Genomic DNA, 19,489 nt, shown 5'->3' on the forward strand with positions numbered 1-19,489 from the left:
CCAATTTTGGCATCAGATCACCTTGCGACAAAGTATATCAATAGCATCAATAGGAAGGGGTACTTCTCCATAGTGTTGCAGGCGCTTGTGGATCACTGTGGGTGTTTCACTGACATCAGCGCAAGGTGGTCTGGAAAGGTGCATGACTCACACATCTTCAGGAACATTGGCCTGTACAGAAAGCTACAAGCAATTTGCAAATTGGGTACAACTAACTTAGGCTTGAATAGAGACTGGGAGTGGTTAAGTTAGTTGTACCCAATTTGCAAATGAATTCCAATTCAACAGTCTCTCGCTGGAGTCTGGATTTGAAGTTTTTTTGTTGTAATATCGCAACTTTCATGTCTGTAATCGCGTGACCAGAGAGATTGAAGCGTTCTCCGACTGGTTTATGAATGTTATAATTCTTGACATCTGATTTGTGTCCATTTATTCTTTTACGTAGAGACTGTCCAGTTTGACCAATGTACATGGCAGAGGGGCATTGCTGGCACGTGGTGGCATATATCACATTGGTGGATGTGCAGGTGAACGAGCCTCTGATAGTTTGGCTGATGTTATCAGGTCCTGTGATGGTGTCCCCTGAATAGATATGTGAGCACAGTTGGCAACGGGCTTTGTTGCAAGGATAGGTTCCTGGGTTAGTGGTTCTGTTGTGTGGTATATGGTTGCTGGTGAGTATTTGCTTCAGGATAGGTTGTAGATCTACAACCTATCCTGAAGGATAACCCAACACTCTCACAAATCTTGGGAGACAGGCCAGTCCTTGCCTACAGACAGCCCCCCAACCTGAAGCAAATTACAGACGCGATTACAGACATGAAAGTTGTGATATTACAACAAAAAAACTTCAAATCCAGACTCCAGTGAGAGACTGTTGAATTGGAATTAATTTGCAAACTGGATACAATTAACTTAGGCTTGAATAGAGACTGGGAGTGGCTAAGTCATTATGCAAGGTAACCTATTTCCCCTTGTTTCCCCCCCCCCCGAGCCGTTCTTGTTAAACCCTGGATTTGTGCTGGAAATGGCCCACCTTGATTATCATACACATTGTAAGGAGAGTGATCACTTTAGATAAGCTATTACCAGCAGGAGAGTGGGGTGGGGGGAGGTATTTTTTCATGCTTTGTGTGTATAAAAAGATCTTCTACACTTTCCACAGTATGCATCCGATGAAGTGAGCTGTAGCTCACAAAAGCTTATGCTCAGATAAATTGGTTAGTCTCTAAGCCCTGGTCTACACTAGGACTTTAGATCGAATTTAGCAGCGTTAAATCGATTTAAACCTGCACCCGTCCACACAATGAAGCCCTTTATTTCGACTTAAAGGGCTCTTAAAATCGATTTCCTTACTCCACCCCTGACAAGTGGATTAGCGCTTAAATCGACCTTGCCGGCTCGAATTTGGGGTACTGTGGACACAATTCGATGGTATTGGCCTCCGGGAGCTATCCCAGAGTGCTCCATTCTGACCGCTCTGGACAGCGCTCTCAACTCAGATGCACTGGCCAGGTAGACAGGAAAAGAACCGCGAACTTTTGAATCTCATTTCCTGTTTGGCCAGCGTGGCAAGCTGCAGGTGACCATGCAGAGCTCATCAGCAGAGGTGACCATGATGGAGTCCCAGAATCGCAAAAGAGCTCCAGCATGGACTGAACGGGAGGTACGGGATCTGATCGCTGTTTGGGGAGAGGAATCCGTGCTATCAGAACTCCGTTCCAGTTTTCGAAATGCCAAAACCTTTCTGAAAATCTCCCAGGGCATGAAGGACAGAGGCCATAACAGGGACCCGAAGCAGTGCCGCGTGAAACTGAAGGAGCTGAGGCAAGCCTACCAGAAAACCAGAGAGGCGAACGGCCGCTCTGGGTCAGAGCCCCAAACATGCCGCTTCTATGATGAGCTGCATGCCATTTTAGGGGGTTCAGCCACCACTACCCCAGCCGTGTTGTTTGACTCCTTCAATGGAGATGGAGGCAATACAGAAGTAGGTTTTGGGGACGAAGAAGATGATGAGGAGGAGGTTGTAGATAGCTCACAGCAAGCAAGCGGAGAAACCGGTTTTCCCGACAGCCAGGAACTGTTTCTCACCCTAGACCTGGAGCCAGTACCCCCCGAACCCACCCAAGGCTGCCTCCTGGACTCAGCAGGCGGAGAAGGGACCTCTGGTGAGTGTACCTTTTAAAATGCTATACATGGTTTAAAAGCAAGCATGTGAAAGGATTACTTTGCCCTGGCATTTGCGGTTCTGCCTTTGCAAAAGGTTTCTGGGGAGGGCAGCCTTATTTCGTCCTTCATGGTAGGACACTTTACCACTCCAGGCCAGCAACACGTACTGGGGAATCACTGTAGAACAAAGCATTGCAGTGTATGTTTGCTGGCATTCAACCAAAATCCGTTCACGCGGTGGGAGGAGGCAAAATGCGACCTTGTAACGAAAGCACATGTGCTATGTATGTAATGTTAACTTTCAAGGTTTACCCTGAAAGAGTGTAGCCACTGTTTTATAAAATGTGTCTTTTTAAATACCGCTGTCCCTTTTTTTTTCTCCACCAGCTGCATGTGTTTCAATGATCACAGGATCTTCTCCTTCCCAGAGGCTAGTGAAGCTTAGAAAGAAAAAAAAACGCACTCGCGATGAAATGTTCTCCGAGCTCATGCTGTCCTCCCACACTGACAGAGCACAGACGAATGCGTGGAGGCAAATAATGTCAGAGTGCAGGAAAGCACAAAATGACCGGGAGGAGAGGTGGAGGGCTGAAGAGAGTAAGTGGCGGGCTGAAGAGAGTAAGTGGCGGGCTGAAGACAGGGCTGAAGCTCAAAGGTGGCGGCAGCGTGATGAGAGGAGGCAGGATTCAATGCTGAGGCTGCTGCAGGACCAAACCAGTATGCTCCAGTGTATGGTTGAGCTGCAGCAAAGGCAGCTGGAGCACAGACTGCCACTGCAGCCCCTCTGTAACCAACCGCCCTCCTCCCCAAGTTCCATAGCCTCCACACCCAGACGCCCAAGAACACGGTGGGGAGGCCTCCGGCCAACCAGCCACTCCCCCACAGAGGATTGCCCAAAAAAAAGAAGGCTGTCATTCAATAAATTTTAAAGTTGTAAACTTTTAAAGTGCTGTGCTTAAAGTGCTGTGTGGCATTTTCCTTCCCTCCTCCACCACCCCTCCTGGGATACCTTGGTAGTCATCCCCCTGTTTGTGTGATGAATGAATAACGAATGCATGACTGTGAAGCAGCAATGACTTTATTGGCTCTGCAAGCAATGATTAAAGGGAGGAGGGGAGGGTGGTTAGCTTACAGGGAAGTAGAGTGAACCAAGGGGCGGGGGGGTTCATCAAGGAGAAACAAACAGAACTTTTACACCGTAGCCTGGCCAGTCATGAAACTGTTTTTCAAAGCTTCTCTGATGCGTACCGCGCCCTCCTGTGCTCTTCTAACCGCCCTGGTGTCTGGCTGCGCGTAACCAGCAGCCAGGCGATTTGCCTCAACCTCCCACCCCGCCATAAACGTCTCCCCCTTACTCTCACAGATATTGTGGAGCACACAGCAAGCAGTAATAACAGTGGGAATATTGGTTTCGCTGAGGTCTAAGCGAGTCAATAAACTGCGCCAGCGCGCCTTTAAACGTCCAAATGCACATTCTACCACCATTCTGCACTTGCTCAGCCTGTAGTTGAACAGCTCCTGACCACTGTCCAGGCTGCCTGTGTACGGCTTCATGAGCCATGGCATTAAGGGGTAGGCTGGGTCCCCAAGGATACATATAGGCATTTCAACATCCCCAACAGTTATTTTCTGGTCTGGGAATAAAGTCCCTTCCTGCAGCTTTTGAAACAGACCAGAGTTCCTGAAGATGCGAGCATCATGCACCTTTCCCGGCCATCCCACGTTGATGTTGGTGAAACGTCCCTTGTGATCCACCAGAGCTTGCAGCACTATTGAAAAGTACCCCTTGCGGTTTATGTACTCGGCGGCTTGGTGCTCCGGTGCCAAGATAGGGATATGGGTTCCATCTATAGCCCCACCACAGTTAGGGAATCCCATTGCAGCAAAGCCATCCACTATGACCTGCACATTTCCCAGGGTCACTACCCTTGATATCAGCAGATCTTTGATTGCGTGGGCTACTTGCATCACAGCAGCCCCCACAGTAGATTTGCCCACTCCAAATTGATTCCCAACTGACCGGTAGCTGTCTGGCGTTGCAAGCTTCCACAGGGCTATCGCCACTCGCTTCTCAACTGTGAGGGCTGCTCTCATCTTGGTATTCATGCGCTTCAGGACAGGGGAAAGCAAGTCACAAAGTTCCATGAAAGTGCCCTTACGCATGCGAAAGTTTCGTAGCCACTGGGAATCGTCCCAGACCTGCAACACTATGCGGTCCCACCAGTCTGTGCTTGTTTCCCGAGCCCAGAATCGGCGTTCCACAGCATGAACCTGCCCCATTAGCACCATGATGCATGCATTGGCAGGGCCCATGCTTTCAGAGAAATCTGTGTCCATGTCCTGATCACTCACGGGACCGCGCTGACGTCGCCTCCTCGCCCGGTATCGCGTTGCCAGGTTCTGGTGCTGCATATACTGCTGAATAATGCGTGTGGTGGTTAATGTGCTCCTAATTGCCAAAGTGAGCTGAGCGGGCTCCATGCTTGCCGTGGTATGGCGTCCGCACAGAAAAAAGGCGCGGAACGATTGTCTGCCGTTGCTCTGACGGAGGGAGGGGCGACTGACGACACGGCTTACAGGGTTGGCTTCAGGGAGCTAAAATCAACAAAGGGGGTGCCTGTACATCAAGGAGTATTTCAGGCAGGACTGCACGGAGGGTTCCAATAAGAAATGGTGCACCTAAGTTATCGTTGTTATTGGAACAAGGAGGTTAGCCTGGCCTCTGATTGATACATGGCTAGATTTACCTCGCTGCACCTTCTCTGTGAGTGACTGCAGTGTGACCTAGAGGAATGAGTCCCCTAGACAGGGGAGGAGGCAAATGAGTACAAAACAAATCTGGTCTATTTCTTGTTTTGACCCACTCCATCTATCTTTTACATCTTTGGCTGGCAGCAGACGGTGCAGAAGGACTGCATGCCATCCACATCTCATGGCTGCTTGGCAGAAGATGGTACAGTACGCCTGCTAGCCATCCCCATCTCTTGCCTGCCTGGCAGAAGATGGTGCAATACGACTGCTAGCAATCCTCATCTCTTGCCTGCCTGGCAGAAGATGGTACAGTACGACTGCTAGCAGTCCGTATCGCCTGCCTGCTCACCATAAGATGGTTCAATAGGACTGACTGCAGGACTAAAGAGAATGACCTGGTCAAGTCACTCCAAATTTAGTCCCTGCGCCCATGTCTGCCCAGGCGCTCCCAGCCGACGCGGCCAGGAGCACCTCGGACACGATGAGGACGACTACCAGTCGTATTGCACCGTCTGCTGCCAGAAGGCAAGGGGTTGCTGCTACTGTGCAGCAAAGCCGTACCGCGTCTGCCAGCACCCAGGAGACATAGGGTGACGGTTACCTGAGCGGGCTCCATGCTTGCTGTGGTATGGCGTCTGCACAGGTAACTCAGGAAAAAAGGCGCGAAATGATTGTCTGCCCTTGCTTTCACGGAGGGAGGGAGGGAACGGGGGCCTGACGACACGTACCCAGAACCACCCGCGACAATGTTTTAGCCCCATCAGAGCGCTCCATTGTGACTGCTCTGGACAGCACTCTCAGATGCCCGATTGTTTGCCATTGCTCTGACGCTGGGAGGGGCGCTTACAGGGTTGGCTTCAGGGAGCTAAAATCAACAAAGGGGGTGGCTTTACATCAAGGAGTATTTCAGGCAGGACTTCACAGAGGGTTCCAATAAGAAATGGTGCACCTAAGTTATTGTCCTTATTGGAGCAAGAAGGTTAGCCTGGCCTCTGATTGATACATGGCTAGATTTACCTCGCTGCACCTTGACTGCAGTGTGATCTAGAAGAATGAGTCCCCTAGACAGGGGAGGGGGGGGAAGCAAATGAGTACAAAACAAATCTGGTCTATTTCTTGTTTTGACCCACTCCATCTATCTTTTACATCTTTGGCTGGCAGCAGACGGACTGCATGCCATCCACATCTCATGACTGCTCGGCAGAAGATGGTACAGCACGACTGCTAGCAGTCCGTATCGCCTGCCCGCTCACCATAAGACGGTTCAATAGGACTGACTGCAGGACTAAAGAGAATGACCTGGTCAAGTCACTCCAAATTTAGTCCCTGTGCCCATGTCTGCCCAGGCGCTCCTGATCGACCTCACAGAGGCGACCAGGAGCACCTCAGACATGACGATGACGGCTACCAGTCGTACTGTACCGTCTGCTGCCACAAGGCAAGGGGTTGCTGCTACTGTGTAGCAATGCCGTACCGCGTCTGCCAGCACCCAGGAGACATAGGGTGACGGTTACCTGAGCGGGCTCCATGCTTGCCATGGTATGGCGTCTGCACAGGTAACTCAGGAAAAAAGGCGCGAAATGATTGTCTGCCCTTGCTTTCACGGGGGGAGGGAGGGAACGGGAGGCTGACGATATGTACCCAGAACCACCCGCGACAATGTTTTAGCCCCATCAGGCATTGGGATCTCAACCCAGAATTCCAATGGGCAGCGGAGACTGCGGGAACTGTGGGATAGCTACCCACAGTGCAACGCTCCGGAAGTCGACGCTTGCCTCGGTACTGTGGAAGCGCTCCGCCGAGTTAATGCACTTAATGCACTTAGAGCATTTACTGTGGGGACACACACACTCGAATTTATAAAACCGATTTCTAAAAAACCGACTTCTATAAATTCGACCTTATTCCGTAGTGTAGACATACCCTAAGGTGCCACAAGTACTCCTTTTCTTTTTGTGAATACAGAGTAACACGGCTGTTACTCTGAAACCAGGGAAGGGCAGACTTTCACAGCTGTGTATAGGTCCAGCTATCATTGTGAAAGTTGTCCGAGGGGGTGGAGTGAATGGGAAAACGAGAAGTCCCGGAAAGTGGAAAGGACTGTGCAGGCAGAGTTTGGAGAGTGGGGGAGAGCATGGGAAAAAGTTCTGAATATACTGCAGGGGAGGGTGAGCACAGGTGTGCTCAGTCTGCAGAATTATTAAGGACTTCAGCATTTGCATTTGCTCCTCCATTACTTTAATCATCCACTCAGTTGCATCCTTAACAAACTCCTGATTCTTTCTTCTGTCCTGCTGTTCAGCTTCCCAGCACTCCTTGTGTTCCCTTTTCTCTGCATTGGAGCAGTGCAGTACCTCCCTGAACATGTCTTCTTTGCTGTCTTGGGCCCTTTCTTATGTGGCGCAGATGGTTGGTTAGGGTGTATAGGGTGTTCCTGAAGGCCACATCTGCTGAAGCAAGGGGAAAATGCACAGAAGCGGGATTGTTAAATTAATGCACAGCATTCAGACATTTCAGTTAAATACACCTTTACAACATTGCAATCACTTTCTCTCTGACCCTAGCCAGGCACCACATCTCCACGAACACCCAAAGCATGGTGAGTAGCAGGTGGGCCACTCCACGTGGGGAAAAGAGCACATACTTTTTGCAAGGGTCGTGGTGCAGCATATTAAGAAAAAAATTCTAAAATTCTCCCAGACTTTTCCCCACAGGCCGGGGTAATTCTAGCAGATATCTGACTGTTAAGGGTAAGTAGGGAAACGAGTGTAGATCTACTCCATACTTGTGGCTTCCGCCCTGCTCCCTATGTTGCTCGCCTATGTACCACTTTGGTCCCTGCACAAGTGGTGGCTGAATGATGCAGGAAAGTTCCCTACAATGGGGGAAGGAATAAAGCTGTTCTGCCATGAAACCTTTGACAGAGGATTACGAAGTACCTCCAGGAAACTTTCCTGGAGATCTCTCTGGAGGATTCCTGTGAGTTCTCAGCATACATCAACACCCTGTTCTGCTGTACCAATTAGCTACCCAGGGAAATGTGCAGCTCACAGAAACACAGCCAGCCTTCCGCATTTCTCTACCCTGAACCCACCTCTGCACTACACAAACCACAGCCACTTACTAGGCATCTCTCCTGCTTCTTGCTCACCAGAGAGCAACTGCTGAGTCTGGCTAGACACCTCTGGAGTGGAGAACTGTTCCTGGCTGCCTGCCCCACTGGGTGGCCCCAACAGGAGCTGCACATAGTCATCTAACTACACCTCTTCATCAGTAACTTCATCCTCCAGGTTAGGTTCTCTTTCCGCTGCCTCTGAAGTATCAGCAGGGCTCTTGGTGGTGGAGGTGGGTCACCACTGCGGATAGCATCCAGCTTCTTATAAAACCAGCAGGTCTTAGGTGAAGCACCAGAGCAATGGTTTGCCTCCCTTGTCTTATTGTACGCCTGCCTCAGATCCTTTATCTTCGCACCTCACTTCAACATCCCGATCATAGGCCTTTTAGCACAAGCCTCAAGAACTGTGCCCGTAGGTATCCCAATTCTTACGGCTCAAGTGCAGCTGGGACTGTACAGCCTCCTCTCCCCGTGTGCTGATCAGATCCAACAGCTCAGCAGCTGTCCAATAACCCGCCATGGTAACCTGAGAAGACGCGATGAGACCTCTCCACACCGAGCCAGCAGGAAATGGAATTTCAAAAATTTCAAGGTGCTTTAAACAGGGAGGGGCGGATGGTTGCTTACCTGGCTGTAGGGCAATGGAGTTCAAACTGCTGACCAGAGCAGTCCTAATGGGCATTGTGGGACACCATCTGGAGGCCAGTTAAAGCTATGAAATCAAGCCTGGTGTCTACACTGGCTCTTCATCAACAAAAATTTAGAGGAAAAAGATTTGTCTCATCGGCGTGGTTGTATTTTGTTGCCAAAACTGGGCATTTTTCCCAACAAAAGTCAGATCGCAGTGTGTACGCATTCACTGGTTAGTCAACAGAACTTGGTAGTGTAGACAAGGCCTAGGTCTACACTAGCACTTTTGTCAGTCGGGGGCGTGAAAAAACTGACATAAAATTCACCGACAAAAGCTCCGGGGTAGACTCTCCCTCTGACACAACTTCCGCTGCTCTTTGGGGTGGTTTAATTAGACCGATGGCACAGCTTTCTCCTGTCAGCATAGAGCAGCTACACAGGAGACCTTACAGCAGTGCAGCTGTAAGGTCTGTAGTGTAGACATGTCTACACGTACAGCCCTGCAGCACGTGTGGTGAAGACGCTCTATGCCAACAAGAGAGAGCTCTCCCATTGGCATAAAAAACAATCCCCACGAGCTGCATAAACTGTGTCAGTAGAAGAGTGTCTCCCACTGACATAGCGCTGTTCACCCTGGCACTTAGGTTTTATTGCGATTTCTTTGCACCTTTGAACGACATAAGTTTTGCTGACATAAACCATAGTATAGACATAGCCTAAACCTTAAAGTACTCTGACACCCCTTCATCCAAAGACTTCTTTGGCCCTAATACTCATTTCATGCTGAGAGAATAACCCCTGTCAAGGCTGACACCCTTGTCCTATTTGAGCCCATAGTTTGGATGACACCCTGTGAAAAGCCTGGGTTTGAAACCTGGGTATGTAGCACCCAGCATAGGCCTTGGTGTCTCAACTTGTTCATGGTTAAGCTGGGTTGGAGATGTGTTAAGAGATGAGACATGAGATCTGCATTAACTTCCTTTCCCAACAGAAGCATGCAAAGGGCAAGTTGCCTACAGCTAAATCGTGGTGCTGGGTTACCTAGGGTCAATGTGTGCCATGCAGGATTCTGTGTAACTATCTTCAATCAGACTGAACCTTTTGTCAGCCTGATAAAGACTATTGTAGTACTTCTTTGCAGTGGAAGAGTGTTTTAGTACTGCAGCAAAGTGCCCCTTGAAGGCTTACAGTTGGAGCCTGGATCAAATATCCCAAATCCTTTCAGCCCAAAAGGAGCATCTAAAGTCTATCTGCAGTACCAGTATGTTGAAAATCTTCCATAGAAGCTGTTTCATAACTATTCAATTTCTCCTTCTCCCTAAAGTTTGAAATACCAGTTTTTTGTTGCAATAACTGTGCCAAACATTAAAGTGAAAGAGCACAGGGAGTACAATATACATCAACGTGTGAAACTTTTTCTTCTCAAGGGATTGTTCATTAGAGCACTTTGCCAGTCAAAAGAACTGCTAGCTGCATGAAAAGTGGGAGCAGTTGTAACGCTGATGGCTGCATCTCCATTTGCCGTTGCTCTGTATAGCCCTTCTGAAATACATACTGTTGCAGTAGCCATGGGCAGCAATATACTGATTCTTTCGCTGTGTACAAAGCTGTGCAAGGAGAGAATTTTCTTTCAGCCTATACAAAAGGAAGCATCTAGTGCTCTGGATGTTTTAACAAAGTTAAAATATATAAATATCAGAAAATGTCCAATATATGCTAGTCTTCCTCTGCAGTCCCCAGCCCACAAAGAGCTGTTAATTAAGAGTGGCATTTCAAAGATGGATGACTCAGTGACATGTTAATGCCTTGTATTCTTTCCTGTGATTCTGCTTTTTGCTGCCAGGAAATTGTGGAAACCCACACTTCCAGTAATGTATTAGAAAGCAAATCTGTTTTGGATGGAAGAGAATGCAGACCATGCTCCATTTGGGTTTGCTTGCATGTCACTTCTCCATTTTCCAGTGCTTCACAGATCTTTGGCCTTCTTACATATAGAGGTACTGTCAGCTGGTGCCACACTATCCATAATTAAGGCTCTGATTTTTATTTTTATTTTTTTTACGGCGGTCACGGAAATCATGGATTCCATTACTTTCTGCGACCTCCGTGACTTCCACAGCAGCTGGTGCGGCTGGCCCCAGGGCCAGCTGTGCCAGCCACTGCTGGATTGATCCGCAGCCTGCCACACCAGCTGCTACTGGAGAGGCCCCAGGCAGCTGGCTCCTAGTCCATCCGAGCAGTGGCTAGCGAAGCTGGTCCTGCAGACTGCCCGAGCCGAAGTCCTGGGGGCAACCCCGGGGAGTGTCTGAGCAGCGGTCATGGGGGGCTGCCCTGGGGCCAGCCACAATGGCCACTGCTTAGGTGGTCCCAGGCAGCTGGCTCCGGGGAGCGGAGGCCCGAGGGCACCTGGAGGCTGTCTGGAAAGCGGTCCCCAGGAGCAGCAGCTGGGGGGCAGTCAACCCCCAGCACTGGAGAAGGGCCCCCCCAGCAGGGGTCCCCCTGAGCAGCAGGACCTCAAAGGTAGAGTTTTAGTCGCGTATTTTTGGTAAAAAACATGGGCAGGTCACATGCCTTAAATTTTTATTTATTGCCCATAACGTGTCCATGACTTCTACCAAAAATACCCGTGACTAAATCTTAGCCTTATCCGTAATGCGTGGCTGCTTAAAGTACAACACACAAAGCCCTGGTCTACACTACGAGTTTAGGTCGAATTAAGCAGCGTTAGATCGATTTAATTCTGCACCCATCCACACGATGAAGTTATTTTGTCAACTTAAAGGGCTCTTAAAATCAGTTTCTGTACTCCTCCCTGACAAGGGGATTAGCGCTGAAATCGACATCGCCGGGTCAAATTTGGGGTAGTCGATGCAATTCGACGATATTGGCCTCCGGGAGCTATCCCAGAGTGCTCCATTGTGACCGCTCTGGACAGCACTCTCAACTCAGATGCACTAGACAAGAAAAGCCGCAGAGACTTTTGAATTTTCTTTCCTGTTTGGCCAGCGTGGCACAGGTGACCATGCAGAGCTCATCAGCAGAGGTGACCATGGAGTCCCAGAATGGCAAAAGAGCTCCAGCGTGGACTGAACGGGAGGTACTGGATCTGATCGCTGTATGGGGCGACGAATCCGTGCTATTAGAACTCTGTTCCAAAAGACGAAATGCCAAAATATTTGAAAAAATCTCCAAGGGCATGAAGGACAGAGGCTATAACAGGGACCCACAGCAGTGGCGCATGAAAATTAAGGAGCTCGGGCAAGCCTACCAAAGAGGCAAACGGCAGCTCTGGGTCAGAGCCCCAGACATGCAGTCTCTATGATGAACTGCATGCAATTCTAGGGGTGCCCCTACGACTGCCCCACCCCTGTACGTGGACTCCTGGAAGGGGGGAGCCTCATGCAACAGGGATGAGGATTTAGGGGACGAGGAAGATGAGGAGGAGGAGGAGGAGGATGAAACAGTTCTCCCTGACAGCCAGGAACAGTTTATCGCCCTGGATCCAATACCCTCCCACGGCAGGATCCTGGACCTTGAAGGCGGCTAAAGTACCTCTGGTGAGTGTACCTTTGTCAATATAATACATGGTTTAAAAGCAAATGTGTTTAGTGATTGATTTACCCTGAAGACTTGGGATGCATTCGCAGCCAGTACAGCTACTGGAAAAATCTGTTAACATGTCTGGGGATGGAGCAGAAATCCTCCAGGGACATCTCCATGAAGCTCTACTGGAGGTACTCCCAAAGCCTTTGCAAAAGGTTTCTGGGGAGGGCAGCCTTATTCCGTCTTCCATGGTAGGACACTTTACCAAGCCAGTAGCACGTAGTCTGGAATTCTTGCATAACAAAGCATGGCAGCGTATGGTCTGGGTGCTTGGTATGGGAAATGAAGGTGCTGCTGTTTGAAACCATTCCCACGTGTTATGAAGGTTAAAGAATCCAAAAGACTGTAGCTTACCATGGCTGCCTGCAAGCCGAATTCTGTTGCCTGGCCCTGCGTGTGTGATGTCTCACACCAAACCCGCAGGCCCTCAATCTAAGAGGCAAAATGAGACCTTGTACCGAAAGCACATGTACTATGTAATGTTAACAGCTTGGTTCACCGTGAAAGAGTATACTCATTGTTCTCTAAAATGTGTGTTTTTAACTACTACTCTCCCTTTTTTTTCCGCTCCCGCAGCTGCAAATGTTTCAACACTCCCCCATCATCTCCGTCCCAGAGGCTAGCGCAGATAAGAAGGCGAAAAAAATGCACTCGCGATGAAATGCTCTCTGAGCTTATGCACTGAAAGAGCTCAGCAAAATGCATGGAGGCAAACAATGTCAGAGTTCAGGAAAGCACAAAATGAACGCGAGGACAGGAGGTGGGAGCAAGAGGAGAGGTGGCGGTAGCGTGATGAGAGGAAGCAAGATGCAATACTGAGGCTACTGGGGGATCAAACTGATATGCTCCGGCATCTGGTGGAGCTGCAGGAAAGGCAGCAGGAGTACAGACCGCTGCTGCAGCCCCTGTGTAACCACCCACCCTCCTCCCCAAGTTCCATAGCCTCCTCACTCAGATGCCCAAGAACGCAGGCGGGGCACCTCCAGGCACCCAACCACTCCACCTCAGATAACTGCCCAAGCAACAGAAGGCTGGCATTCAATAAGTTTTGAAGTGCAGTGTGCCCTTGTCCTTCACTCCTCCCCTCCTCCGCCACCCCACCCAGGGCTTCCCTCCTCCCCCACCCCTCCTGGGCTACTTTGGCAGTTATCCCCCTATTTGTGTGATGAATTAATAAAGAATGCATGAATTTGAAACAACGACTTTATTGCCTCTGCAAGCGGTGATCGAAGGGGGGAGGTTGGTTGGCTTACAGGGAAGTAGTGAACCAAGGGGGCGGGTTTTCATCAAGGAGAAACAAACAGAACTGTCACACCATAGCCTGGCAAGTCTTGAAACTGGTTTTCAAAGCTTCTCTGGTGCGCAGTGTTCCCTGCTGTGCTCTTCTAACCACCCTGGTGTCTGGCTGCACGTAATCAGCGGCCAGGCGATTTGCATCAACCTCCCACCCCGCCATAAACATCTCCCCCCTTACTCATAGATACTGCTTGCTGTGTGCTCCACAATAACAATGGGAATATCAGTTTCGCTGAGGTCTAACAGAGTCAATAAACTGCGCCAGCGCACTTTTAAATGTCCAAATGCACATTCTACCACCATTCTGCACTTGCTCAGTGTATAGTTGAACAGCTCCTGACTACTGTCCAGGTTGCTTGTGTATGGCTTCATGAGCCATGGCATTAAGGGGTAGGTTGCGTCCCCAAGGATAACTACAAGCTTTTCAACATCCCCAATGGTTATTTTCTGGTCTGGAAGTAAGTCCCTTCCTGCAGCTGTTCAAACAGACCAGAGTTCCTGAAGATGCGAGTGTCATGTACCTTTCCCAGCCATCCCACGTTGATGTTGGTGAAACGTCCCTTGTGATCCACCAGTGCTTGCAGCACCATTGAAAAGTACCCCTTGCGGTTTATATACTCGCTGCCAAGATGGTCTGGTCCCAAGATAGGGATATGCGTTCCATCTATCGCCCCACCGCAGTTAGGGAATCGGCATTCCACAGCATGAGCGTGCCCCATTGCCACCAGGATGTCCAAATTGCCGGGGCCCATACTTCGAGAGAAGTCTGTGTCCATGTCCTCATCACTCTCGTCATTGCGCTGCCGTCGCCTCCTCGCCTGCCTTTGCAGTTTCTGGTTCTGAACATACTGCAGGATAATGCATGAGGTGTTTACAATGCTCATAACTGCCAAGGTGATCTGAGCGGGCTCCATGCTTGCTGTGGTATGGCGTCTGCAGGAGAGCAGAGTTGCAGCAGAAGCGGTGGCTGACAATGGATACCATGAGTATAGATATTTATAGAGAACGACAAGAGGACCTGCACGGTGGATTCATGAGAGCAGAGTTGCAGTGGAAGTGGTGGTTCGATGACGACGGTTAGCAGTCCTACTGCACCGTCTGCTGAAAGCAGTGTGGCGTCCGCACGGAAAAAAGGCTCGAAACAATTGTCTACCATTGCTTTCACGGAGGGAGGGGCGATTGATGACATGTACCCAAAATCACCTGCAACAATGTTTTTGCCCAATCAGGCATTGGGAGCTTAACCCAGAATTCCAATGGGCGGCAAAGACTGCGGGAACTGTGGGATAGCTACCCACAGTGCAATGCTCCGAAAGTTGACGGTAGCCACGGTACTGTGGATGCACTGCGCCAACTTAATGCGCTTAGTGGGGACACACGCAATTGACTGTATAAAATCGCTTCCTAAAAAGTTCTATAAATTCGACCTAATTCTGTAGTGTAGACAAAAGATATCTTGGTGTACTGGATTTTGACCTGTTCAGTCATCAATCCACTGCTTGAAGAGTAGTGCCGTACTCACTGTGACTAAAGGGGAAGGCTTTGGTCATTTTCATTGTGTTTTTTTGCAGAACTCCAGTGTATGGATTGTCTGGAAGTCGTTGCACACGTGCAAATGTTTATCAAATGCTTTCCTGTCTCTAAACCGTTTGTATAGGAGAAGTAAACTCCTGCCTGTTTCCATCTCTTCCTCCCCCCTCCGTCCCCACACACAGTGTTTGAACTGAGAGCGACCATTTATTTGAACTGGAAGGAACTGACTGCTACACAGTTTCCTCTTTGGCATCTACATTTTTGTCACCCTTTCTACTTTCCCCCACTTCTTTTGTTGTGCAGCTTGTATTGCCTGGTGTATTGGCCAGAAAAACTACCCATCTGGAGCTGAAGCAGGGTAAAGATAGCAGGCTTTGATTTGATGCTGTGTCTGGTCAAGAACTCTGGCAAGAAAGTATTCATTGACCTCTAGTGCTCTGAACCTTTCCCAAGCACATCCTGATGGTTTAATGGACCTGCGGTTTCTTACCAAAATGCAGGCCTGAATGCAGGTGGGCCTCTTACCCTTCCTGGGGTGAATGCAGTGGCTATCCAAAAAGTAGCTATAAAATTGCACAAATTTAATTAAATGCAGTTAAATTCTTAAACTACCTTGTCAGTTGGTGAAAGCAAATCCACAGACCTAGCAAATTGGTCATCTTTGCACTCTTTGGAAGAGGATGCCTTGACTTGCTGATCTAGCGGTATCCTTGGAACATGCTCCCAAATATGCTTCAACCACCAGCTGATTCATGCAAGTCTGTCTTACGACCTGTTCTTTGCAAGTTTTCTCATCCCAATCAGATCTATGGCTGCCAGGTATGAATAGTTACTTTATTACAAGCCAGAACTTGGGTGTGTTTGAAATGGTGATTCGTGTCACCCACCTGACTTCCTGAGATCCTTTAGGCTGGAAGCAAGTAGATTGCAGGCTCAGTCAGAAGCCACACCCAATGTTAATACCTCTGAATTTGTATAAAAAGCAAAGCTTTGATATTGCAGAAATAGCAGGATGCACAGAGCAAGTGGATACATCCTGTGAGGACACATCATGGCATCACTATCTCGTACAGAAGTGGCCAAACTTACTGACCCTCTGAGCGACGTACAACAATCTTCAGAAGTTCAAGAGCTGGGGCACACCGGCCAGGGTTCGGGGCTTCTGTCCTGTGGAAGGCACCTGCGGGGGCTCCGCTCCTGCTGAAGCCCTGAGCCATAGCAGGCTGAAGCCCCAAGGGCCCGCCCCCCCCCCCCCCCCGCCATGCTAGGCAGAATCCATTATCCTACCATCCTGCTGCAAGGCAGAGGTCCCAAGCTTCCCTCCCCCCAAGTCTGGTAGGTGGGGGATAGGGGGGCTCCTCTAGCCGCACTTTAGCTGTGAAAGAGCCCTATGTGGTTTGGCTACCCCGATTGAGTACGTTCACATCTGCATACATGGAAAGAGATGTAGAGAGCAGAGCTCTTAAAAGCTCTCTGCATTGTTTACATAAAGATACTACAAGTAGTGAACAAATAAGACATGTTAAATCAGCAGGTGTGGCTGATTTCTCAGTATGCTGGAGTTCCCAGGATTCTCCTGAATTATAATCCATCTATCAAGTAGAAAAAAATTAATGGAAAAGAGGGCTCTGGAATCTTAAGGTAATCTTGGTATGCACTGATAGAGAGAAGGTTGTAGTACCTCAAAAGTATGAATGTCTTTGCCATACCTAGCCCTTAATGTAGACTAGGATAAATGACTGAAACCTCTTTTTCTCCATTCGTAGTAAGGCACATCTTTGGAGGAAAAAACAGAACAACCCTGATACCCCTTCCTCCAAAGATTTTTCTCTGGATACAATATTCCTTTCATTCCAGAAGGTCAGGCATATGACTGATTTTTTCAGTTTAGTGGAAATTATTCACTCGACTCACACCTAGTCTATCCAAACCCAGCTGATCTGAGCGTCTGGGTTACGATAGACTAGGTGTGAGCATCCCCACTGCAAAGTCCTGCCTGAATTACCATGTCTTCATTGTTTCTGCACTTGTCTGTGTGTCTGGGGCATATCCCATGGTTCTTTGTGCTGGGTTGCTCTAGGATGCACTCCTAGTCATTTGTGTCAATTGCATGAGAGTTTGTCCTTTTGGGGGGAATTGTGGGAAGGGAATTGGAGGACTTTTTGCAATTGTGCAGTTTTTGCCTGTCCTCACTGCAAAGTGGGCAGATTCCAGCTAGATTAAAGCGCAGCCTGGGGTCTCACCCATGTCCCCAACTGGGTAGGATAGCATGGGGTTAAAGCACCTATGTCCATACCCCCAGCTGAGTAATGTAGTATGGGCTTAAAGCCCGTCCAAACCCAGTTAGGTTTTTCTTCGTGGATGGTAGGGGGTTAACTGTTCAGTGGAGACATAGCCTTACACTGGGATGTGCACACTCTTCAGGAAGAGAGGTTGGACTGCACATCAGGGTAGTGCCAATAACTGAGCACTCCCATATGCCTCAAACGCAGACCAGCAAATGAGGGGGGTAAAAACTGAAATAGCATGGGTCAATATATCCCTCTTTTTCCCAACGTGAGCCCAGCGTGTTCTTTCCCTTATCCCTAGCCAGAAAAGTTTTCTTGACTGATTACTGCCCCATCTCCTTTTATAGGCTAATTTGAATGATATGCTGGGTTAGTATAGGGTTCCTGCATTCAAATCCTGGCTGACTTTTGGTTAAGAACTCCCCTTCTGTGAAAGTGCTATTTCTTTCTTCCTTATATCCTTTTGTTTCACTTAATGGATCCTCTAGCCATCTGCAGAGGAGCCATGAAAGACATGGATCTTGAATTTGGAAGGGCTATACTTAGATTTAATTTGATTCCTTTGCACTATGTAGTCTGGGTTGGGTTGGGTAGCCTCCTTGCTCTTATAATCTTTCAGCCAATAATGTGAATGTGTTTATTATCCCAATAATTTGTTTTACCTTTTCTGGGGTATGTTGTCTCCCTTTTGTCACTTAACATGTCTGTGGACTCACTTATATCTTCCTTTACTTTTGAAATAGAGACATCCCCCATCCAATCAGCTGCTGTAACCTATAACAAATGTGGCCTTGTTGTCTAGGAGTCCCAAAGTGACTGTTTTTCTGTAGGGACTTTGGCAAGCTTTCCCTTCTCCACAGAGGCGTGTGTGCTCTTTGTAAATGCCAAAGGACACTTTTTTTTTTTTTGTTTACATGCAATTGCTGAAGAATTTAACTCTCAGTAACATCCTGATCAAGCAGAATGAGTGGTTGCCTGCCAGATCTGCATCCTCTGCTGTTTGTCGTTGTTGCTTTACATTCATATAAAAGGAAAAAAAGATGTTAACACTGAAGTGTAATGCTTATTATCTGCCAGCCTTAGCTATGTGTTACCAAGCCGTCTTGTCTTCTGATGTAGATTCTGTACTGTCTGTCCTCTGGGGGCCCTTCTGAGCTTTAATCAAAGAGGGTTTAACTTGGACATTCTAGAGCTGCAGTTTAATCAACTCTTTCTTGTAGCTGTGGAAGCACAAATGTGAATGTCTCGAGTGACATAACTTGTGGGTGCTGGTAGAAAGTATTTTCATTAGGAAGTCCATGACTCTGGAATCTGTTCCCTGTGGAAACAAGATAAAGTGCAAACTTGGCCACTTTCAGAATCTGCTGTGAGACACCTCTTTGCCCAGGCATTCCCAGCTGATTCAATCTTGGTTTCCTAGCTGAGAGGTAGAGCTGCAGATTACATGGGAGCCTGGTGTTCTGCCTTACAGAGGTTTCAAATGTGTAAAGCGCACAGATACCATACTGGTGGTCACTAGCATTAAAAATTAGCTGTGGAACAATGTGTCAAACCTGTACTGCTCTGTCATCAGTCTCACTGAATGATTTGCTCTTTCTAGGAGTAATCTGACCCCATAAGTAGAAATCAAAGCATCTGTTAAGAAAATATTAACTTTAAACTGAGGATGGAAGCGGTGAGTGGTAACTCCTGGCAACTGTTGGAGATGTGTACCTGTTTTCAGCCTGCATCATTTCAATGTAAACATGCTGTCCTGAAATAAGCAGAGTCCAAATTTGGTTTCTTCCAAAACTAACAGACCATAATCTGGCCTAGTTTAGGTTTTTCGTCCTTTTGGTTCTTCAGTTTCACAGTATGACACTCTTCGTGGGATTATATGCTAAAGGGCAGGGGGAAGACTGGCTACAGACAACACATTATCTGAATCTTTCAACGCAAGACTACAAAGTAATTGGTGTGCACAGTTTGGTGCAGAAGTGAAGCGTCGTGAAAGGCAGGTCATTTTCCAACTTTATCTATTGCCCCTTCTATTCTAAAGTGGCTAGCAGTTTGCTTTTTTGGGGAGTGGGGGGTAAATCAGAGAGAAATGGCTCTGCAAGTACAG

General features: G+C 48.4%; 2 protein-coding genes across 5 annotated transcripts in view; both read left to right on the forward strand.

Moving 5' to 3' along the window:
- Positions 1 to 19,489, forward strand: part of SAP30BP (SAP30 binding protein) — a 60,323-nt gene that overhangs the window by 31,233 nt on the left and 9,601 nt on the right. The gene's annotated exons all lie outside the window — the stretch shown is intronic.
- Positions 1,425 to 3,098, forward strand: LOC142069017 (uncharacterized). The gene is made up of 2 exons (XM_075119196.1): positions 1,425 to 2,168; positions 2,557 to 3,098. Exons 1-2 carry the CDS (start codon positions 1,589 to 1,591, stop codon positions 3,096 to 3,098), a joined length of 1,122 nt encoding a protein of 373 aa, XP_074975297.1. The 5' UTR covers positions 1,425 to 1,588.

The sequence above is a fragment of the Caretta caretta genome, chromosome 14 (genome assembly GCF_965140235.1).
Source record: "Caretta caretta isolate rCarCar2 chromosome 14, rCarCar1.hap1, whole genome shotgun sequence".
In the NCBI taxonomy this organism is placed as follows: domain Eukaryota; kingdom Metazoa; phylum Chordata; order Testudines; family Cheloniidae; genus Caretta; species Caretta caretta.

Bases quoted from the DNA above. Each gene is read 5' to 3' on its own strand.
- LOC142069017 (XM_075119196.1), top strand. From the start codon at position 1,589: ATGCAGAGCTCATCAGCAGAGGTGACCATGATGGAGTCCCAGAATCGC. The intron at 2,169-2,556 runs GTGAGTGTACCT...TTTCTCCACCAG, and splicing joins AGGCGGAGAAGGGACCTCTG to CTGCATGTGTTTCAATGATC.